Source organism: Atractosteus spatula, chromosome 2 (genome assembly GCF_055471065.1).
Source record: "Atractosteus spatula isolate fAtrSpa1 chromosome 2, fAtrSpa1.hap1, whole genome shotgun sequence".
NCBI classification, from domain to species: Eukaryota; Metazoa; Chordata; class Actinopteri; order Semionotiformes; family Lepisosteidae; genus Atractosteus; species Atractosteus spatula.
This window is the reverse complement of record NC_142707.1, coordinates 12,226,897-12,249,772: the sequence shown is the minus strand read 5'-3', so window position 1 is coordinate 12,249,772 and position 22,876 is coordinate 12,226,897. Positions and strand designations below refer to the sequence as shown.

The 22,876-nt window shown below is 45.3% G+C and overlaps 3 protein-coding genes across 4 annotated transcripts; all 3 read right to left on the bottom strand.

Annotated features, from left to right (window-relative positions):
• Positions 1-1,631: 1,631 nt before the first annotated feature.
• LOC148839266 (zinc-binding protein A33-like) lies at positions 1,632-6,865 on the bottom strand. The gene is made up of 6 exons (XM_088935607.1): positions 6,437-6,865; positions 5,974-6,069; positions 5,047-5,280; positions 3,183-3,205; positions 2,717-2,839; positions 1,632-2,169 (listed from the first exon to the last, which is right to left on the bottom strand). Exons 1-6 carry the CDS (start codon positions 6,863-6,865, stop codon positions 1,632-1,634), a joined length of 1,443 nt encoding a protein of 480 aa, XP_088791733.1.
• A 1,482-nt stretch (positions 6,866-8,347) lies between these two features.
• On the bottom strand, positions 8,348-14,448 carry LOC148839265 (zinc-binding protein A33-like). Of its 2 annotated transcripts, XM_088930824.1 has the most exons (6): positions 14,010-14,448; positions 13,281-13,376; positions 11,980-12,213; positions 10,781-10,803; positions 9,723-9,838; positions 8,348-9,097 (listed from the first exon to the last, which is right to left on the bottom strand). In XM_088930824.1, exons 1-6 carry the CDS (start codon positions 14,433-14,435, stop codon positions 8,559-8,561), a joined length of 1,434 nt encoding a protein of 477 aa, XP_088786950.1. In that variant the 5' UTR covers positions 14,436-14,448; the 3' UTR covers positions 8,348-8,558. The 2 variants fall into 2 exon arrangements, with proteins under 2 accessions (XP_088786950.1, XP_088786958.1); XM_088930832.1 differs by lacking the exon at positions 11,980-12,213.
• A 1,779-nt stretch (positions 14,449-16,227) lies between these two features.
• Positions 16,228-22,469, bottom strand: LOC148839264 (ninjurin-2). Its single transcript, XM_088931222.1, has 3 exons — positions 22,395-22,469; positions 19,186-19,417; positions 16,228-18,562 (listed from the first exon to the last, which is right to left on the bottom strand). The coding sequence occupies exons 1-3, from the start codon at positions 22,467-22,469 to the stop codon at positions 18,429-18,431; spliced, it is 441 nt and encodes a 146-aa protein (XP_088787348.1). The 3' UTR covers positions 16,228-18,428.
• Between the last annotated feature and the right edge of the window lie 407 nt (positions 22,470-22,876).

Here is a 22,876-nt window from a genome sequence, read left to right as displayed (position 1 = left end):
GAAAATAGCTGTTTGCTCTTCTTGGACTGATTCTAGTGCCGCAATACAATTTTTATGACATGGTGACCAAAAAATCTAAATGAGGACCTGCTAGTGCATGGCACTTTTTTAACATCACTGGATTTATATTCCACAATTTTAACTCCATATCCCAGCGTTGCTGGGCTTTTTACTGCTTCCCCATATTGTCTAGAAAAAGAAAGATTGTAAACATGGACATCTAAGTGTTTGCAGAAGTAGGGTGTTTAAGTGTTTTACATCTTATGTTTATTATTATGTTTTCTGTGCTACCTGTGTAACACTCAGAACTTGTATTTTGTCTCAATCTTTCTCAACATCCCTACAATTTTTGCTAATCATCCTTTTTTGGTTGACCAGTTACGAAATACTACAAGAGTCCTTCTATGAATTAGGAGGAGCAACGGTCTTCCCCATGCAGATCCCCGCAGTGTTCTCCGTGTCACATCACCGTCTTAAACGTTTTAAAGATGTTTGCGACCACATCCAAAGCCACCGTATCCCATCTGGTCAGATGTCTGCGCTTGCAATAATCTGATAACTGACTGATAGCTGCTTTGCAAGGCAACAGATACCGCTGAAAGCCGTTTACACAATAAATGCTCTGTGTGGCTGGAGTGAAGTCCAGACCACCAGGCAGTGGTGTGTAATACGCGACCCCTGCTGGTGAGAAATGGCTAATGCATGATCTCATTTTGACCGCAGTTCCTCAAGGAGAAGCTGAATTATCGTGTCTGCCTGTGTAGCACCAGCTAGGATGATAAACGTGCAACAGAACCTTCCAGCAAAGCAGAGGAGGTCCGAAGCACTTTTGCTACTTTTCTAAAGCTTCACCTTTTCCACTGACACATGTTTATAAACACGAGTACTGGATTCATAAAGTCAATTCTTATGAGACTTATGAGACGGCGCTTTGCCGCTGCAGCCATTTTGCAGGCTACCTGCTACAGGAACAGTATAAATATTGTAGCGAATTCAGTTTCTTGGGGTTTCTACACTTGGCGCTCCTGCCCCACTCTCGAACCCGAGCCTCCGGCGTCGCCCAACAAGGACATTGTCGCCGGAGCTAAAGAAGGCCTTCCTCAGCCTTGGCGGTCAACATTTCTGTTATGCGCAGGGGAAAGAGGGCGGTGCCGTCCCCGCTCTGCAACCGCAACCTGTATGTCTGCCGTTCGTTACAATATGAATAATTCTGGAGGATAGTGTAAACTACATTTCTTGGCTTGGCTTCCTTAAAACTATTTACATTATTATTCTAACAACTGAATTGTAGTTTTAAAAAATATCTTCAGCTAAGGATCTTCAATGGCACTAAGCATGAGAGTGACAATGAATCTTTTCCACTGCTAATGCTAGAAACACAAGTATTTGTGTTTTGTGCTTGTTATGGGGAACAACGGCAGTACTACATGGCAAGCTTCTTCAGTTTCCTCCACGTCATTGCGACGCAGTCAGTGTGCCCCGACATCCGCCTGGTAATCAGAAACGATGCTTGTGAATGAAACTCAACTGATCCTGACTTGAATCGTGTCTCACACAGGCTGTAAAACAAGCCTAATGCGAGGGAAAAAACAGCGTCTGAAACACAGTCCTCAGACCAATGTCTGAGGCTTCTAAACCTGGGGTGTCACAATCCTCAAGGCTTTTCGGTTTTTAGGCCCGCGACGATGACCCGGGTTAAAAATGGGGTAGATCTTTTCCTCGAAGATATCGATAAATGTGTAGATGACGGTCATATCCTCGGCGTTGTGAAAAACAACCCTCCCGCCGCGGTAATCCACGTACACGCCGATCTTCCGCGGTTTGGAGCTGAGGCGCAGGGTGACGGTGCCGAAATCGTGAGCCGTGTAGCTGCCGCCGCGGTCGAGCGCGATGATCCACACTTTGTCTGCCGGGCGGGCTTGGTAACACAGTTTCCTCTCCACGGACGCGGCGGCCACACCCAGCTCCCACTCTGACTTGTTGCCCACCCACACCTCCCAGTAGTGGCGCCCGGAGGTGAAGCCCCGCGATCCCAGCACATTCAGGTAGGTGTCGAACCGTTCCGGCTTGGGCGCTAAAGCCCTTCTCGTCCCGCCCGTCTTCGCCGTGGTGTTCCCGTTGGATAGGATGAGGTGCGGATTGGCGGTGTCGGGATCAAAGGTCAGGGGGAGCGGAGCTGGGAAGGAAGCAGTCGCCATCAGTGCCGACATCGTGGCATAAAATGTGAAATGGGTTCAGTGTCTCATGAGCGGTTGTATCTACAGATTCTAATTAGGAGCAGGGCTTTTCATCCCTGGTTACAGGTAACTGGATTTCTTCTTGGGGGCAGAAAGCAATCGATTCAAGAGGTGACAGAGTAATTGAGCTCAACTGAAAGGAAAACGGGAAAACACTGGGATCCTAAGCCCTTGGATTGAAAAGCCCTATTTCACAGCATGAAGTTCTTGCAATGCACTCTACATCTGAACTTGAGCACAACAGATAACAGAATGTTTAATTGTTGGTGGGACTGAGCTGAACAAAGTGGATGTTCTTTCTTAGTCCGATCTGAGCAGTGTGTTCGTGGTTAAGTGGTAAAGTCAAGGTATGTTCATTGCAAACCCCCAAGCTTCTGCTCAAGGACTGAGAAAAAGAAGGAAGAAAAAAGACCAGAAAAAAAAGAGGAAAAGAGAAGAGGTACAGTACCTACTGTACACAAACACAGACCCAGGACAGTTGTATACCTGGTGTAAGGATGTCTTTCATCTTCTTCCAGACAGTATACTGCAGTGGCCCCACGTACTCCTCAGACGAAAGGCTGATGTATTCGTCTGCTGGTTTCTGGAAGGTCAGGTCCTTCCTGTGGGGAGAAGGAACAAGCAACACAGAGATCATCCCACTCCCTTTCCCTATACATTTCCTGCAGTAGGCTGCTTCCGTAGGTATTGAGCACCGCCAACATACGCCACTACTCCCCTCCCTCTTCAAGGCTGAACGTGAGCACGCAAGGAAGGGGGAAGCATTTCGGCGTTGCACAAGCGTCAGTGGAATTTTGTTCCAAGAGGCTGGAAGACAAAAATAGCTCTTGGACAATAATACGGATAAGATCACACCAGTGGTACAGAGGACTGTAGAATGTAATGCATTATTAAGAATCACGATCAAGGCGTTGTAGGACATGAATTTCAAGAAAGACCACTCACCTACTCAAGAGATCTTTCAAATCCTACAAAGAAAAAAGAAAAATAAATACGAAATATTTGGACAGATAGATGCACTGCGGTGGTTCAGGGAAGCTAAAAAGTGATAGCTATCATTTCCACCCGTAACAAAAGAGTATGTAGTGTGTTTTACAGGTTTCATCACTCTTCTGAAACAATGCGAAATAAACTCTTTCATCATTACACAACTTATTGTGTTGTTTTATAAGAAACTTTTCTTTTCTTTAAAAAATCCTGAACCGTTCTGAGCCATGAAACAAATACAGCTGCATCGGCTCTTCACTCATTAAGAAAGATCATTTATCATTTATAGTGAATAAAATTCTTCATTTGATAATACTGTATTGTTTCTTGCTGCATTGACTCTACCAGCTCATGTAAACAGGTCACCATTTAAAAAGACTGTTTGTAAGTTCAGTGCTCATAAATACTCAGCTTGATTATATTTTTTACATGTTGATATCCACCCATTTTCTAACCTCCTTACCCAATACAGGGTCATGCCTATTGCAGCGTAGTACACCCTGGATGAGACGCCAGTCTATCGCAGGGCACACATACACAGACCAGGGCCAATTTGCCCAGAAGCCAATCAACCTGTATGTTTTATGACTGTGGGAGAAAACCTGAGCACCTGGATGAAACCCACACAGGGAGAACTCCACACAGGTATCACCCCGGGAATTGAACCCAGGATCGCAGCTCTGGGAGGCAGCAATGCTGACCACAAGTCTCCAATAGATAATACGCTAATAAAATAATACAAATATAAAAAATAATGTATAATTCTTTGGTATTTTAACACCCAGATATTTGTTACTTCAGAGCATGTTCAGCAGTGATCAGTGTGCTTTGGGATATGTCGGGGAGATATTGAACGGAAAACAGAGAAAAAAGGCAAGTGTTTCTAAAACTGAGAACAGGAGGCACTTCCTACACAAAGGGTTGTGGGGGTATGGAACAAGCTACCCAGCCACATGTTTCAGGCTGATACCCTGGCTTCCTTCACTGAAAGGGTCTTTACGTCACAGGTGCTCAATGTGATCCTGCAGTGCTCCAGGAAGATGCTGCTTCCACTGTAACGAGTGAGTTTCACACACCTCAATACAACAATGCTACACCAAGTGTACTGGCAACGCTGTCAAAGTCAAAACCCCTGCTGCTTTCAAGAAATGGCTGGATGATATTGCTTACACTTATATAGTGTTTTTCTGGACACTCCACTCAGAGCGCTTTACAGGTAATGGGCACTCCCCACCACCAATGTGCAGCCCCACCTGGATGATGCGACGGCAGCCATAGTGCGCCAGAACGCTCACCACACACCAGCTCTCAGTGGGGAGGAGAACAGAGTGATGAAGCCAGTTCAGAGATGGAGTATTATTAGGAGGCCTTGATTGGTAAAGGCCAGGAGGAAATTTGGCCAGGACACCAGGGTTACACCTCTATTCTTTTTGAGAAACACCCTGGGGTTTTTAATTACCAGGGAGAGTCAGGACCTCGGTTTTATGTCCTGTCTGAAGGACGGCACCTTTTTACAGTATAGTGTCCCCATCACTAAACTGGGGCATTAGGACCCACACAGACCACAGGGTAAGCGCCCCCTACTGGATCCACTAACACCACTTCCAGCAGCAACCTTAGCTTTCCCAGGAGCTCACACATCCAGGTACTGACCAGGCTCACACCTGCTGAGCTTCAGTGGGCTGCCAGCTGTGAGTTGCTACCAAACCAGTCGGGCGGACCGAATGTGCTCCTCTCCTTTGCATACATTCCTATGTACTAAGGCTCCTGTCCGTTTGACACCGGTCGGAAGAGTTCCGGACGGTACAGGCCGGGGTCTGACCTCTATCGCGGCTGGGTCGTCATGCAGGGCCAGTTTGTCTTTCAGGAGCTCCTTGGCTTGCAGCAGCCGGCATTTTTCCGCTTCGCTGCGGGTCCTGTTGCGCTCCAGCGCTTTCCGCTTCTCCTCTTCGGCGTGCAGAAGTTTGGCTTTCGCCGCCGCCTCCTCTCGGTCCAGGAACCGGTGGAGCTCGGCAAACTCCGCCTCTATCGTCTTCTCTATGGACTCTCTGTCATCCTGCAGTGCAGGTTTTATACCATTAATTTGATGTTATATTAGAAACAGAGTTTTCACCACTGCGCTTTACCGCATCTTGCGCTCGTTGCTTGCCGGGATAAGCTCCGGCTCCCCCGCGATCTGATCACAGCTGGCCGGTGACTCCACCCAGATGTGTCCAGGAGCCATTATAACACAATGAGCTAAAACACTGGGATAGTTGTCTTCATGCTCTTAGTTTCAAAGTACACCTCCAACTCCAAAAGACGGATGTCTCCTAGTGTTGGGCTGTGATCTAGCCATTATGAGAAATCCACTTCTTCCTGGCAAGGAATCTGACAGCCCGGAGGCTATCCAGGAAAAAACAGGGTGCAAGGTGGGATACATTTTGGATGGGGCACCCGTCATTACAAGGCGCTCGCGTACACGCACGCGGGGACAGGAATTAACTAAGCCGACACGCATCTGGGAGGTCGAGGAACCCGGAGCACGCTGGGAAAACCCACGTCAACACAATGGAGCATGCAAACGCCATACAGCAGGTACCTCAAGCCAAATTTGGACCCAATAATGAGGCATCAGTCCTGACCACCTGTACCATCTGCAATAATTGTACAATTAAATTCACAGCCTGATGACTCTGGGGTTTGCAACCGAGGCTTCCCCAAGAGAGACAAGGTTGGAATCTCGTAAAACGAAAGGATTCAGAATTACCTTCAGAAGGGCGCGCATGTCCTCCGCTGTTTGCAGAGACCGCGACGCCTTTTTCACCTCTTTCCGGATTTGCTGTAAGAAGCCTCTCAGTTTCTCCTGTGAGTGAAAGCAACGGCGGAAATAACAGTCGTTAGTTTTTTCAATTTGTAAGAAAAAAGATTCTCTGTTAACACACCGCTCTGTTTAGGGAAGAGATATCTCACAATGCAAACGCCTGGCTGCCAAGAGTGAGTTTTGAGTCTTCTAATTAAATCTGTCACCATTGGGAAATATTAGGACCTCTTACACTAATCCCAGTTTATTGCCTATCTTCAAAGTTCCACAATTCTATGGACAAACCATTTTCTGTGTTCCATCTCATTATCATGTCAGACGTATCTTTCCTGGAGAGCGCGAAGCAATTTGCTCTGGTAAAAAGCAGGGAGTTGCGCATCTGCCTCCCGTCTCTCTGTGTGTGACTCACTCTGTATTTCCCTAAGACCTCATCCAGCGGGGCCAGGCTGTGGGACTGGTGCAGCTGGGAGCTTCCGCACGCCACGCAGATGGCTTTCCCATCCTCCTGGCAAAAGAGCTTCAGTTTCTTCCCGTGTTCCTCGCAGTACTGCTCCCTTTTTCTTTTCCCAATCGCTTCTCTCCGATCTCCCATCATCTCCCTCACCGTCTCGGCTACGCTGCCCAAGAGCGGGGCGTCCTGAGCAACTTCATCCACGGCTCCTCTCCCGCAGAGCGGGCACCGAGCGCTCTCCCCGGGTCCCTCCCAGCAGCGACCGACACACTCCTGGCAAAAGTGATGTCCGCATTCCCGCAGAACCGGGCTCTTGAACAGGTCTAGGCAGAGCGGACAGGTCAGGTCCTCACGGAGTCTGCTCAGCTCGTCTACGGCCGAATCCATGCTGGACCAGAGGGGATACTGTCGTGCCAGTGGAAGAGCGATCTTTGAGTTTCGGTTTTGTGTTACGGAGTGGCTGAAAACCATCCACTGAGCTTTTCGAACTGTTTTCGTCTTGTGCCAGCCGTATGACTAATTGTGCAGCTGTGCGTGCTTTCCGTGTAAGTACACGCCCTTTGAATTTAAGAAGTGCTTGAGAGCCGTCAAATTTGAAGCTACTTAACCTTTTAAAATTTTTAAATGAACAGTGGGAATATAATATTTGCACGTGTCAAACGTCTGAAATGAATCGTGGAAACAATGCCGCTAACCAAGCACAGACTAAATAAGATTTATTTTCCAGTTAAAATATGCAGTTGAAATGTAAAAAACGCAGACTTTAATATATCGCAGATTGCAAGATCTGGAAAATCCTGGACACAATCGAGAATTAGAATACGCGTACGTTATGGGAATCAGCGATTTGCTCAAAACCTCCACAGGTGTTTTCTGCTATTATAACGACGTTTACTGTTCTTAATTCACTTTGATCAGGATCCTCGAAACACATCATGGCCACACCTCAAGCTACACCTTAGCAATTGGCACTATCATCACTGGCTTCTGGGTGTCACGGTGGTGCAGTGGTCTGCAGTGCTGCCAGGGGCCCAGGGTTCAAATCCAGGGGTGCTGTCTGTGTGGAGTTTGTATGTTCTCCCTGTGTTTGTGTGGGTGTCCTCTGGATGTTCTGGTTTCCTCCCACAGTCTGAGGACATACTGGTAGATTAACTGGCTTCAGTCAATATTGGCCCGGGTATGAGTGTGTGTGTTCGTGTGTCCCCTGCGATGGACTGGCATCCCATCCAGGGTGTATCCTGCCTTGTGCTTGTTGCTTTCTGGGATACGGTAGGCACCTCCGCAGCCTTGAATTGGATTAAGTGGTGAGAAAGTGGTGTTATGGATGGATCACTGGTTTCTCTCTGCACAGCCAGAAAGCTAAACCTCTAGTTGTTGTACTGCAAAATACTGATCTATTAGGCTTAAACATTCACTCAAATCAAATAGCTGGTTTACTGGCTTCTCCATATCATTATAGAACTGTTTCTACATAAAGAATTAGAAGAGCAGCACAACATTAAATGTCTAAGGCATAAGCACAGCAGTGTGCATTTGCTGTGGATGAACTATGACCATTTGACAGATAAATCCAGGGACCTCGCCAATGGCTCAACCAGTAAAGGAGCTCATCTGAGCATAGACTGAGCACCACGATCGCAGGTTGGAGCCTGTGCTGACTAGTCCACTGTGACTGGGATTCCCCAAGCATGGTGAACAACTGGCTGAGCGCCACCTTAGCTAGGGTCAGGGACATGCTTCTCCTCCTGTTGAAGCTGAATGTCTGGTTCAGAGCTGCGTTGCCATTGATCTGTAAAGAGATCAGTAGCTTTGAAGGTGGGTCAACCATTAAAGGAATCTTAATTGATCACAGACCTGGGACTGGTGGTGGAAGTGAGCAGAGCAGGTGCTTTATTGACAGAAAGCGAGCTGCATTCAGTCGTGTATTGTTACATCAAGAATGCCTTAAACAAAATATCCAGCCAGGTTGCTTAAGTTTGTTCTGGAATCTACTATGTTTAATCTTTTAAGAAGTGGTTGGGTGGCTTCCTTGCATCATTTGGCAGTCGTCCTAGATGACTCAGCTGACCAAACGCACATCTTACAATTGAGGGTTGATGATTTTCAGGGGTTTTGTAGTTTCAAGGTGGGTGAAACCAGGATTGAACAGCGGATAGATCGTTTCCTGAAAATGGTTGGAAAACGCGTAGAGCAGGGTCATGCCTTCAGCGTTATAAAAAACAACCTTCCCCTCGCCGTAGTCTAGGTACACCCCAACCTTGCACAGCTGAGTTTTCACACACAGCTGAACGACCGTTTGGTTACACGCCTCATAGCTCCCGCTGTTCAACCGCAGGGTCCACACTTTCCGGGGAAGGGCCGTCTTATACAACCCCTTTCTGTCCACAGACTCTCCGATGACCCCCAGCTCCCACTGCGTCTTCCCATCCACCCACACCTCCCAGTAGTGCCTCCCAGAGTCGAAGCCCTGGGACCCCAGGACGTCCAGATAGTGTTCACAGCGCGCCGGGTGTGCAGGGACGTCTGTCTTGACGCCAGCACTCCTCACGCTGGTGTTCCTGTCTGACAAAACCAGGCAGGGATGGGCAGTGTCAGAATCCAACGTCACAGGATGCAATCCTGGGGGAACAGCAGGTCGAAGACGGATAGGAAGACCAAAACTGAGGTCAGCATATTCAGTGATATTTAATGTAGGGCTGCAAGGAGGTCAAATTCTAATTTTGCCGCCACACATCTTTACCAGCTTCCCTCCCTCCACCCCAACTTCACCTTTGCAGCTGCCTCTCTGGTTCATTCCTGCTAAGTCGGTATGTTTTGACAGCGCTGATCTCCGACCTGCACTGCTATTTCCTCAGCCAGGCTAGTTACCTCTAAAGCATTAAGTATACCCTCCCTTTATATTCATCTCCTTGTTTAGTTCATTAGAATTTCACATTCATAATTTTAAGAGATGACATTATAACCCCAAAACCACTGAATGCAAATATGGCCTGCTGGGACTTGAAAACATTTATGAACTTTGAATCTTTGTTTCAAAGCAGAGGAAGGGCAGACTTTGAAGACTTTCTGTGAGCAATGACAAGAGACTACAGATTCGAGGTGGGCACTGGTCAGAGCTCGTTTTTCAAAGAATCAGATGTGAATAGTGGCCTACAAATAAGGGAATATATAGGCCTACAATATATTTTTACACAATAATACAAATTCAGGCCACGAATGGTTAAACAGTGGTGGTGTACTATACCTGGAGAAATCAGTTCTTTCACCCTCATCCACACTTTGTACTGGAGTGGACCCACATGCTCCTCTGCCGATAGACCAAGTGACGAATTTAAAGGCTTCTTGAAAGTCCAGTCATTTCTAGAGAGACGAAAAGACACTGACAAGGTTTTACAAGGACGGAGATGGTTTTCTTTCCAATAAGCAGTGCAGTTACTACAAGGCCGAGTGTGAAGAGAACAGGCACGTGGTAAGGATGAGCAGTGGGAGTACACAGGGCCGGCCATGGGCGTACATTTCAATAATGTCTTGACACAGTCAGCACGATACTGATCTTGCCATATGGTGTCAAGCCTGGGACAGACCTGGGCTTTGAGCTTTAGAGGACTAAGTAAAACATGTTCCTGGCTCCCCGATTACCTTAGAACTTTTTTTAAAAGATTATTATTTTGCTACTGTTGGATCATAAAGATAAAAATTACTATCAAAAAGAAACCTGGGGCTCCCTAGTGGCCCAGCCAGTATAGGCTCTCACTCCAAGCGCAGGTGATGCACTTTCGAACCTAAGTCAGGGATTGCCCAGGTGTACAATGGGATCAGAGCTGGGATTAACCGATGAGGCTCCTCACCCAACAGTGACCCCAGTGCAGGTTCAATGATGGGCATGCTCCATCCCTGACTAGTCCTGAGCCAAACTGTGCATTATTACTGCTGGACCTGAAGCATTTCAGAACATACAGGAGGCACGTCCAGGGACCAAAAGTACTACATTTATATGTTCTGTCTAAGGACAAACATCCATTGCAAACACTATCACTTTAAATACTATACATGTTTGAAACACTTCTGAATACACCAAAATAAATAAGGCAAACCAGAATGCACTGGAAACATACTGTATGAAGTAACACCTGGATCAGGTGGAAGTATGACTTTCTGAAGATCTGTGGACAGCAGGTATGTAATATTGAGCAACCATGTCAACAAGCAAGACAGTAACATCTGGAAAATGTAGATAGATCAAACAACTGCACTGAAAGTTTTCACTGGTATAACAGAGGTTCCCAAAACACAACCTCTCACCTGTTCAGAAGGGCTTGAACTTCCTGCAAAGAAAAAAATAAATGAAATAAAGTCACTTTTAATTGTACAGTACTCAGTGTTTTACATGTTTAAATTCATCTTTAATTTAAACACAGTCTTACTGAAATAACTTCAAATCATGCTACAGCCAGGAAGAGAAATTATTTGTTGTTTGAACAAACTCTCAGTGAGGAGCAAACAGCTGAGTCTGTTTAAATAAGAATGATAAGCATGTGACCAGTACAAGTTAAAAACGACTACAACATAGAAGCAATCACCTACAAAAACTGCGTTTTTTAAAAAAAATTAAAATGTCAGAGACATTGCCAACAGAGGCTTTTCATTATTTTAGTTACGGATGAATCTGTTTAACATCACAATGACAGGAGAATGTTGTGGAAACATTATCTGGAGTCAGGACATTAATGATGAGCCTATAAATAAAATCTAAAATCGAACATCGCTAACAGCAGAACAGGTGTTCTAAGCACTGTGTGTGCCACAATGTAGCAGGGCTGAAACCTCCAACATCACAGTGTTCCATATACAGAAACAACATCCTTCCATCCAGTTCCTAACTGCTACATCCAATTGAGGGATACAGGGGAGCCAGAGCCTATTCCGCCATGCAATGGGCACAAGGTGGGGTACCCCATGGACAGGACACCAGTCCATCACGGGGCACACACACAAACACACACACTCCCACTAGGGCTAAATTTCCCTGAAGCCAATTACCATTCCAGTGTGTCTTTGGACTGTGGGAGGACACCCACGTGCTCATGGGGAGAACATACAAACTCCACACAGACAGCACCCCAGCTCTACAACTGAACACAGGACACCAGCGGTTTTGGGCAGCAATGCAAACCACTACACTACCCTGCCAGCCCTGACAAAACATGACTCTGTGAAACACCAGAGTCAACTAGAACACTCGGACACTGTAAGAAAGTCACTATTGCTTGTAGTTTAAAATTCATTTTTGATGTGAAAACTGATTGTCCCCTAAAGTGGTGCTAATAATATTAAAATTGGGGCTTATTTAATACTAGTAATATTTTGCACTGTGCATCACCAAGCTGGTGTATGTGTTGTGTGTGATGAAGAAGATGGGTGACACTATAGTCTACAGGGGTGCACAGAAGAAGCACTGCCAGAATCCCCTCTGGACGATCCTGTCCACAGCACTGGCTGACCTTGACCGCGGCAGGGCTATCAGAGAGAGCGCGTTTCCCCTGCACGTCCCTGGCCGCTTCCTCTAACCGCATCACTTCCTGCTGCGCCTGGACCCGGCTCCTCTCCAGCTCGCTCCGTTTGAGCTCCTCATCCTCCCGGAGACGAGCCCTGAGGGCCTCCTCTTCCTGGTCCAAAAGCCGACGGATCTGAGCGAACTCTGCGTCCATCTTCTCCCGAATCAGCCGCCGGTCCTCCTGGAAAAAGACCCCGGTCCATTCTCAAGGACCCCAGTCATCCCAGTCACAAACTGCTTTCTCTCCTACCGTCCGGTAAACGGTACCGAACCATTCGGTCAAAGTCCAACAGACTACGGAACAGCTTCTACCTCCAGGCATTAAGACTGCTAAACAGCCAACCTGTAGCTCCTTCAGCAAATCACCCATAACAGTTTGCATTGTATTCAGCATACTGCACTACTGGGACATAATACATTGCTTACACCCTGGACACATAGCAGCTCTATTTATATTGAGTTTTCTCAGTTTATTTAATTTAATTTCTATCGCATTATTATCTATTATTATGTAACCTTATTTCGTAACCTAATTTTGTGGTTTTAAATCCCCCCCACCCCCTAGCGAGCTCGTAGAAAAGACATTATATTGCCAGCAACTACTGCTGCATACTGTATTGTTGTGCATTTGATAAACTTTGATTGATTGATTGAAAGAAGGAATACCCTCCTATTCCATCCTACTTTAGCAAAACTCCACGTTCTTCAGAGTTCAGTTTATTTGTCAAAGCAGAAGTGCAATAATGCAATGAACTGCTTACTTACATGTATGCCCTGATACAAAGACATTAAGGAAACACCAACTTAAACACAGGCCAACAGCAGCAACTACAGGAAAGTTGAATAACACTCAAATGAAATTCAGCACAAGCAGTGTGCAAAAAGGCATCAGTACATTAAACAAAAATGTAAAATTGCAAAAATGCATCAGAGAGTCAATGGTAGAGGTAGAATTCAATCATCTGAAAGCTTGTGGGAAGAAGCCCACTTTCTCACAATGTTCACAACAGACTTCCTGAAGGAATTCCCTCAACCAGAGAAGAAGAAGCCTAGAGACAATGAGCATTGTGCTGCTGGTGCTGTAGTCCAGCTGTTTGAACGGCTCAGCTGACTAGCCCCCTGTATGTTTGTGAACACATGTCACACTCAAACGGGAAGAGGCAAGGAATGAGACTGGGGGGAGAAAAGGAGCTCTTGTAGAGAGAAACCCAGGAACTGGAAGAGAAGTGTAAAAACTCGCAGAGTTACCTGAAGGGAGGCTATCCTCTGCTCTGTGTCACACTGGCACTGAACGGCCTCCTTCAGTTCTGTCTGGATCAGTTGCCAGAGAGCCTGGGCCTTTTCCTGCAGAGGCAGTGGGATGAAATTCAGGACCAACTGCTTTTTGTGCCAAAGGTTAATTACATTAAGTAAATACATACAGTATGGTGATTATATTTACATTCTGTATTCTAGTTTGACACAGGACTGATTGGTATGCTACGAATGGGTAGAAATAGCTACAGTATGATCAATAATCATCATGTATCCAATATCCACTTTTAGGCTATGATTGCAGACTAGGCATGTGCAATGCCTTACTGTAGTAAATCTGGGCCAGTTGAGCACAGCAGGTAGAAGTAATAAAATAATAATCATTGGTGCACTGTGGTTTATTAAAACATTTCTTTAAACCCTTGATTTCCCTCTCTGCTCAGGCCTTTGAAGAACTTCATTAAGGCCCCCCATGAGCGCTAACTCTGACCCCGTCAAACCATTACACCGCCTAAACCGGCGATTGGCGTGCAAACACAAGCGCCGCGCTTCACACAAAAACCGGCCATAGAGTGACACTCCGGGAAGCTGGTGAGTGGCTTGAAGAAGTCATTCATTTGGACAGAAATGGCTAAAACAGTGTCCAAGTACATTAAATATTTGAATTAGTCCAAGTTTGGGCGTGTGCTGGGGAGGGGGGTCAAAAGCTCTAGGGTGTCTTACCGTGTACTGCCGCAGGGCACCGTCCAGCGCGGATTTGGCGTGAGACCGGTGGCGCTGGGAACAGGCGCAGACGAAACAGATCGCCTCTCCATCCTCCTGGCAGAAGAGCTCCAGCCTCTCATCGTGCAGCGCGCAGTGGCTCTCCCTCTTTCTCTTCGCTGCCGCGTCTCTCTTCGCCGCCAGCTCTCTCACTCTTCCGACGATACTGCCCAGCAGCGGGGCATCTTGGGCAACTTTATCCGCCGCGGTCCTCCCGCAGAGCGGGCACCGAGCGCTCTCCTCGGGTCCCTCCCAGCAGCGACCGATACACTCCCTGCAGAAGTGGTGTCCGCATTCCAGCAGGACCGGGGCCTTGAGCAGGTCAGAACAGACCGGACAGCTCAGATCCCTGCGGAGTTTCTCCATCTGGTCTTCCGAACAATCCATCCCGCCCAGCTGGGTCGGCGTTGATCTCAGAGCCGCCGCAGCGAAAGCGCAAAAAAATGATTTAAGTTTCGGTTCTTGGTGTATTGGGAGTGTCTACAAATCATCCTCTGCGCCTCCCTCTGAAGTTTTCAGCGTATCTGAGATGCCAACCGTGTCTCTAATAATTGCGCAGGCTTGCCATTGCGTCTACACAGCATTCAGATTAATGTTTTGCAGATGTTTCTGCTATTTTACTTTTCTTAAGGTTTCCTTTTTTGACCTCGAGGGCTTGTTTCTGTTGAGCGCTAAAATGCTTGAAAATACAAGCATGACGTCAGGAGAATATTTTATCTCAGGAACAGTATTTCTACAGTATGCATCTCGTCCGATACAATGTTCCTAAGGTTTAAATCTGACAAGTGGTTTTGTTCCCCCCCCCCCCTGCATTTAGCTAATTGTCGTGAGAAACATGCTTTTAAAATGTTGCTTAGCCACTGTCAAGGCTTTGACTGCTGCATAAGGATCTCATTGGTGAGAGAGGTGACTGGGCACAGCTGAATTAATGATTTAACTCACCGCTGATGACAATCAAAAAGGATTTCCCCAACACAGCTCTGTGAGACCTCAGTGTTTCCACTGAGCTGAGTTAGGTTAGTGTCCACAGGAAGAGGGTCAGACGCTTGGCGCAAGTGTCATCATGCTAGGACTATAGAAAAAGACCACAATGAGGTCACACTGTGCCCCATTTTAGGCCAGGAAGCTACACAGTGCTACATATGGGTATCATATTCTTCTTGTACTTATCAGCAAGGACGTGCCTCAACACACATTCAGCTCTGTGCTCAGAAGCAACCACAAGTCTGAATACTAACAAATAACTAATAACTGAAGTGCTGGTTTTCTGTGGTTCTGTTTCTGCTTGAGCTCCTCTGAAACTGATATATGTGCTGGCTCTTCAGACAGAGCTGGTCCCTTTATTTCACTGGCAACTATGGTCTTCAGTACAGATCAATATCGGCACTGGTGCAGAACATCCAGAATATGGAGCTATTAGCCATAGTAATGGCCACCTGTGCAGCTCTGCCCTTCCTGTGAGTCCAGAGTAGTGATGGGTTTCTTCTGGTGTCTCATTAGTTAAGCATTTCATTTATGGTCTCAAAGGCACACGCTACAAGCCTTGCATTAAGTCCCATTCCTCCATTATATAATATTATTATTTTCAAAATACTTTTTACAAACAGTGACAGTTCTTTCTGATTTCATTGTTCCAAAATGATGGATGGGACTGTTGAAGCTTTCAAGAGAAATTATTGCTTAGGAAGTCTGAGTTCCTCCAGCAGGTGTTCTGCTCTGCTGCCAGTAGGGGGCAGCAGTGACTGCTGACTTCTAGTAACAGTGAAGCAAGACCACCTGAGTGTGTGTGCTGAGGAATCTCTGAAGGCCAGTACAGTGTGTTGCACTCGTGATTTGGTTCACAACAGATCTCTAGTGCCCTGCTACTGAAACATGCTTACTCTTTCCTTGGGATTGATTGCTTTGTCCTTGGGCCCACAACACTGGGAGACTGGTTAAGACAAGGCAGGCTCTGAAAGTCCATTTTTCCTGAAATGATTTTGAAAGCAATTCAATTTAGAAAGCATAGCAATACGTTGAAGGCAAGCAGGTCAAACAATGATGACTAAAGAGCAGATCCAGTGAATGCTTGGAGGATCCGAGGACAGAAAGGGTCTGTGCGAGTCTGGAACCGTGGTGGAACGGAAAGCACAATTAACAGTAACTCTGAATCACAGAAAACTTTCACAAGCAAAAATGAATTGAACTGAGTTTTTGAAAAAGCATTTTCATACAGAGGAAGTGCATTAAGGGTGTAAATATTGTATTGAAGTGAATTATTATTATTAAAAAGTGATATGTCATTAATTAAGAAGTGACACCAATAAAGGTGTAAGAGCATGTATCAAAGTGATATGTTTTCTTTTTAGTGCAAATTTAAAACCTATAGGCCTCGCAGGTTTATGAGACCAGATGACAGCCCAGCTGTGTGAACTGCAGCCGACTCGTATAATTACAGACGACCAGGCAGAGGTTAATTCTGCACTGAGATGTAAAAAGAAAAACATACTGGCCTTTGACTGTGGAGCTTTCCTCAAATGTACCTAACACCCTGACCTCCACTATAATTACAATACAGTGAACTGTTTCACGGTCGTACCAAACCAGTATAAGGGCCAGAATGTAATAGTTCTGCAGCAAAAGATCATTAGATTTCTCCAATGAGAAAATACATCAGCAGGTGGGACACAACATGCAGTTAGTTTAGGTAGGACAGGGTGTTGAAGAATGAGTTTTTTTTAATGGTTGCTACCTTTATGTAATATAAATCTTTTGTATATTAACATGTTACGCTGCTTTGAGGAAAGCCACCTGCTTCTCCTTTTTGAGGACCAACTCTCAAGATTCATTCACTGATTCAGAAAAAATGTACTTCCTTTTCCTAAATATCCTGACCTTACAAGACGACATCTTCTCCACTACAACTTCACATGTTGTTAAGGAATGTTTTAGACCCTGAATCTAGTGAAAAATCCAGAAAGCCCTGGGACTGGAAGAGCGTGTGTTAAATGGATTTAACTACGGGTAAGGAAGTGATAGCGATAGTAGTGATTGTTGAGCTGAGCTGGACTAGAGTGTAATTTGACAAGCTGCCCAGTAGGTGTCTTTGCCGAACACTGCAGCCTGATTGAAATGATTGGATACTTTTTAAAACTTCCAGAAGTCTCAACCACTTAATTTAACTTCCCAGTAACTCCCTTCTCCCCACTGTAAGCTCTGTATTGATATAACAGATTACATCTAGCTTTAGCCAACCAGGTAGAATATATACTGCACTGTATTTACAAAATATTTTTCTTATTTGTTTTTTGGCTGATGCCTGTGTCAATATAGACGTCCAGGAGTGGGTAATAGCAGACAATCCCGCATACAAGGAATAGAATTTGGATCACCACATACGCAAGATACATTGATACTTTGCCCCTAACCAGGATCGACACCCAAAAGCAGGAGGTGTAAAAAACGTATAGATTTCTATGCAGTCAAACGTCCATACAAGTCTCTTTTCTATGCACTGCAATGACTTTAAATTGCCAGATGTGTTTTAGGAATTCAAATCCATATCAGATCTTTCCTGTGCTTGGCTGTATAGTAGTGAAGCGAACCCACACCCGCCCGACCCAATCTAAAATCTTTTTCTTTCTAACCCAAGCCCGCCCGACTAGCGTGTGTGAGTCAACCCACGCATCACTACTGTACAGTATTAATATTAGAATCATAACAAAGATAAGATCAGAATTTCTTGAGATTTTTTTCTTGTTTGCTTGGGCAGCTAACCCAAGGTGGAATCTCATTCAGATACAGTATTTCTTGAAAGACTCCATTAACATGTTGTAAGTTGCCATTCAACTACTGTATTTCACAAGTAACATAAATGTTCAAACCTTTAAAAAAAAGACTTGCAGATGCTCCATCTAAACAACTTATTAGTTCAAGTAAGTTATTAGGGTTGGCTGGAATGAGACTCCACAGGTGTGTGAGGCTCCAGGACCAGCATTTGGAACCACCAGCTAGGCTCCTAACAACCTCATTGGGCTCATTACTGGCTCAACTGGACCCATTTAGCAGCTCTTCAGTCTCTGTGGCTTTAGAGAGAGCTGGAAACACTTGCAGACACACTAGCCCTCCAGAACCAGGACTGGACACCCTTGAGGAAAGACAGCAGGGGTCATCTGAGCCAGTACACCAGGACTGGACACCCTTGAGTAGAGACAGCAGGGGGTCAACTGGACCAGTTCACCAGGACTGGACACCCTTGAGGAGAGGCAGTAGAGGATCATCAGGACCAGTACACCAGGACTGGACACCCCTGAGTAGAGACAGTAGGGGGTCAACTGGGCCAGTTCACCAGCTCCTCAGATGTTGTGGCAGGGGGAAGGTGGCCTGATAAAAGCTGGGGCCTCACCGACTGGATTCAAAGCCCATAGCCGTGATGAAGATGTTGACGAGCACGGTGAAGAACACCAGCACTGTGGAGGCGTCGTTCATGAGGTTCAGCTTTGGCTGCTTCCTCACATCGTTGAGGTCGTACCTTACTGGAGATGGACAGAAAGGGCAAAGGTCAGAGGCCAATGACACTGCAAAAGCAAATCTTTACAAAGACAATGAGACCACACTGGGTTTATGAGCTGCAGATACTTATACAAGCTGACACCTCTTGCACTGTACAGTCTCAATCATGTATCCTAATGAGTTCCCTTGAGTATATATTTCACATGTAGATCTAGAACAACAAATCATTTAACCAGGGATTTCACTTACAGTATTTACCCTATCTCAGACTGTCAGCATTCAAACTATTAAGCATTAGACCAATACCTTTAATGTTCTAAAGATACAAGTTCCAGATGTTTTATGGGGCATGTGCAACTTGTAATACCTAAGAGTGACATCGGGTGACTGGACATTTCATAATCCCAAATGCCTGGGGTGTGGCCTGTATTTAAACACAGCAGGGTTGTAACCCTGAAAAAAAATTAAACCTCGTACCCTGCGCATTGTCTGTATTTTCTCCCAGAGACGTGATAACTCGATAATCGGTTTCAACGGAAGTTGGATGTGACCATGATCAGTTTTGTTGTTGCGTGCTGGAGAGATGGTGGGCTGACAAGTCTGCACTTCCAGTCATACACGAAGAGACCCTTCCTGTTATCCTCACCTAGGAAAATGAGCAGGAGGCCGACGGTGATCTGCAGCAGCATTGACAAGGAGATGAGGACAACCAGAGGGTAGTAGTATTGGTAATCTGGCCCCTCCTGGAGCACAGTCTTGAGCTGAGATGAGTTGGCCATCAGCAGAGCTATATCCAGCATGCTTTGCGCTGCACTCTTCTTTGTAGCATAATGGTTCATATTGATTGGTTTTCTGAGACCTTCTGTCTGGTTGTTGTCCTGTCCACAGGAGGGGAACAAAGAGTTTAACAGGAAACCCAGTAGTATACAAACTACAATATATGTCTCTACCGCCGTTGAACTGAAGATTTCCCTCCCATTACAATCCAAAACGTTTTGACGTGAATTTTCAATGTGTGTAATGTGAAGGCTGCCCCAACTCTGCAAGCATCACTCCTCTTCTCTGTGTGCTGGGCAATATCATCGACCATTTTGTAGTTTTCAAAATCAATCACGTTTAGTGATTCAGGACACTTCTCTTGATTTCTGAGTAGCACTAGAAACCACCTTGGTGCAAGGTTAAGGCGATACTGACTCGAAAAAAGAATTATACAAGTGAAGGCGAATTGTAACTCGGTATTGCACAATACTTTTAGTTCAGTCTTTCCGGGGTGGAAACTATAAAAAAATGCAGATATTATTTCCTTATTCTAACATGTGCTTCCTTCTTTTAAAAGTGGAATGTTTTTAGAATTCTTCATAAATAAAATTGCAACACAAAGTTTCTGACCGGGCTTTAGTAATCCTAATTCTCAAAAAACACTCTTCTTCTCTAAAAAACACATGATCTACCGATGATGACTGACATTGCCGTTTCCCGTGCAGAAAGCGGATTTGTTTGTGTCGCTTGGAAGAAATGTGTTCCAATCTCGTGAGAGAGAGCCCCAACAAAAAGCAGTGTTTTTGCAATCTGCCCATTTCTGTTATTGCTGTGGAGGTGCCCTATCAGTTCTGGGTGACTTTCACTCGTCGCTTCTGTCCGTGGCATGCATACTGTCGAAACAATCTGGCAGAGCTTCACCAACTGACACGCGTGGCTACAATGCCTGGATTAAAAAAGTACACAAGTACAAGTATTGCCTTCTTGCTGGTTTACTTCTGGACAGACCTTGTTTTAAAATCCAGGGTTCAGGGGAGTGATTCGGGCTCCTGTCAGGTTCACACTAGAAGTGGGGTCTCTAACCACAAACAGGGGGTCTCGGTCCCGCAGAGACTCAATTCAGCAGGTGTTACAGACCCCCCTTAAATCACCGTTCTGCACGGGCCTGGAACAGTTACACTGCAGCCCCCAGAGATCAGACTTCTCCTAGTTAAGCACAGTACGTAATGGTGGCCTATTGAACTAACCGGACCGGGGGCTGTATCAGGGTTCGACACCTCTGCACTGCATTGTGCTGCTCCTGTTACAATGTGCCAGATACGAGGCAACCTGGCGAGTGAAGCTGTAGAGTACATTCGCTATTATTCATGCGAGGAGTGGTCAGCTCTGGTCCTGGAGAGCCACAGTCCAGCAGGTTGGACAGGTCACCTGTTTCTTAAGACTACAAATACCTGTAAATTATTAATCAATTAAGTAAATAGTGCATTCAATTGATAAGAGCAGAGGAGTAAGAGAACACTGATCCTTAAGGGTGCTTTGGTCCACAGGGAAGTAATGACAAATCATGATTTTTGAAATACTTAAAATTGACAATCATCTTAAGTACATTTATATGAAATTTAGTTAATTTATGGCCCCCTGAATATGGCCCTACCGCCTGTGCCTTTATTGCTTGCTTTTTTACTTTTCAGTGTGGAATCGATATCTGCTTGTTCCTGTGCTGCTGACTTGCCGCCACTGAGTGATTTGTCTACGGATTTTGACACCCCAGATCTGTACATTGAACTTGCACAGCTTATAATGCAGGGAACCCCAGTTCTGGTCCTGAAGTGACAAGGTGACAGGGTGGGAACCCCTGGTCTCCCCCTGGACTCCTGGAGACCCCACAATGGAAGTCCCTCAAAGGCGCATTCCAACCTCATTGTAACGAGCAGTACTGTGTTCGCGGGGAATGACGTGGCGGTGCGCCAGGCAGTGAATGGGAGGTGTGGTACCATTATAATCCCTGTTTGCTCAGAAAAGTCAAAAATGATAGGCTTGTGAAACGAACTATCTGAAAGAAAAGAGATTTATTTGAAGGAGTCGGTTAAAACATCGCATCAGCCTTTAACATTATTTTGCTAGTGTATGGTTACATATTTAAATTTGCGTGCAGCAAAGTATTTAAAATGGGTACGTCAGGATTTGATCTGGTAATTCATTTTATGCCCATCACTGGTGTTCTGTCGATACCTCTCCTATCGTTATTTTAACATCTCGGAGCTTTAGCGAAACTGCTCCTCGCACATACAGTACTTCACTCCAGGGTAGAACGAAGCACATCTGAATTGTTTTGTGAAAACGGGAACATCGAAACCAAAAGAAATCTTCTCAAATACGCAAAACGTGATGAAAATCGAAAAAGTTTTTGTCTTACGTGCATAGTTAAACAACTTCCCATCCGGTTCCACCTTGTGAAAAATAGTAATTTCATGAATAAAGTGATAAATGAAAGCTTTTGCCCAATTATAGTGAAGAACTGTAACGAATACAAAACTTAAAATAGATGCTTGAGAACAAAACACAACGTTATTATAGAATCACAGAGGTGGTATATAAACCCCAGTGCTCACGGGGGATCGTTAAAGCCAAAATCTTTTCATTTATTCATGGTGTCTGAGGTGTTGCACTCGTACTTGCCATAAACTAAACTGGTTAAGAAACAATCATTTTCGCGACATAACTTGAAATCTTTGCAAAAACAGGAGAAACTCCATCACACGTTTTACGGGAGCCCAATGCATCCTAAAACTATGGAAACTCCCATGTTATTAAATACTAGATAATAGGAGCAGATAGACCGTGTGTGTACGAATTATGAAGACATTTTCATGTCATACCTTAACTACAAAGATGAATGAATTATGTGTGTGCTGTATATACTGTATTTTAAATTAGTTTTGCCTACTTCATCCTCATTATATATCACATATTTCAGCTATTCTTTTACATTACAGAGGACGAAACGTCCAATGGAAATATCCAACAGAAAACTCTGTTACTCCAACATCTATTGCAGTTTGAGAACGACACATTAAATAATTTAACTTCACTTACAGTCATTTCAGCTCCTCCGAGTTCGCTGAGTGGTATGTCTTCCCCGTTTACTGGGATTCGTTCGTTCCTCTCCATACCTTAGGGTGAAAACGACACTAATTTACACAGTTTGCCACCGGGGATACTGATTGTGCTACGACACCGGCTCTGTTAACATTGACGCAAAGTCTTTCACTAAAACAAACCAGCCTTCCCCCTGCAGTGCTGCCGGTGAGGCCCCAGTACTTCCATTAACAAACCACCCCTACAACTTTCAACGCCCACTGGTGTAAAGGGCGTTGCTCCTACACATGAAGGTTGGTCTTGATGTCGGTGACTTCACTCCCTGGTTTTCTCGGTGTAATGTCAGGGCATAAGAGACAATAGACGCCCGGGTCGAGTTTCGTGTCTCCCTGGCGTTTACTGTCCGATTTAATGAAATATTCACCGTAGTGTAGGCGCCACAAAGACGAGCTGTCTCGCAGTACCGATTAACAATTTAC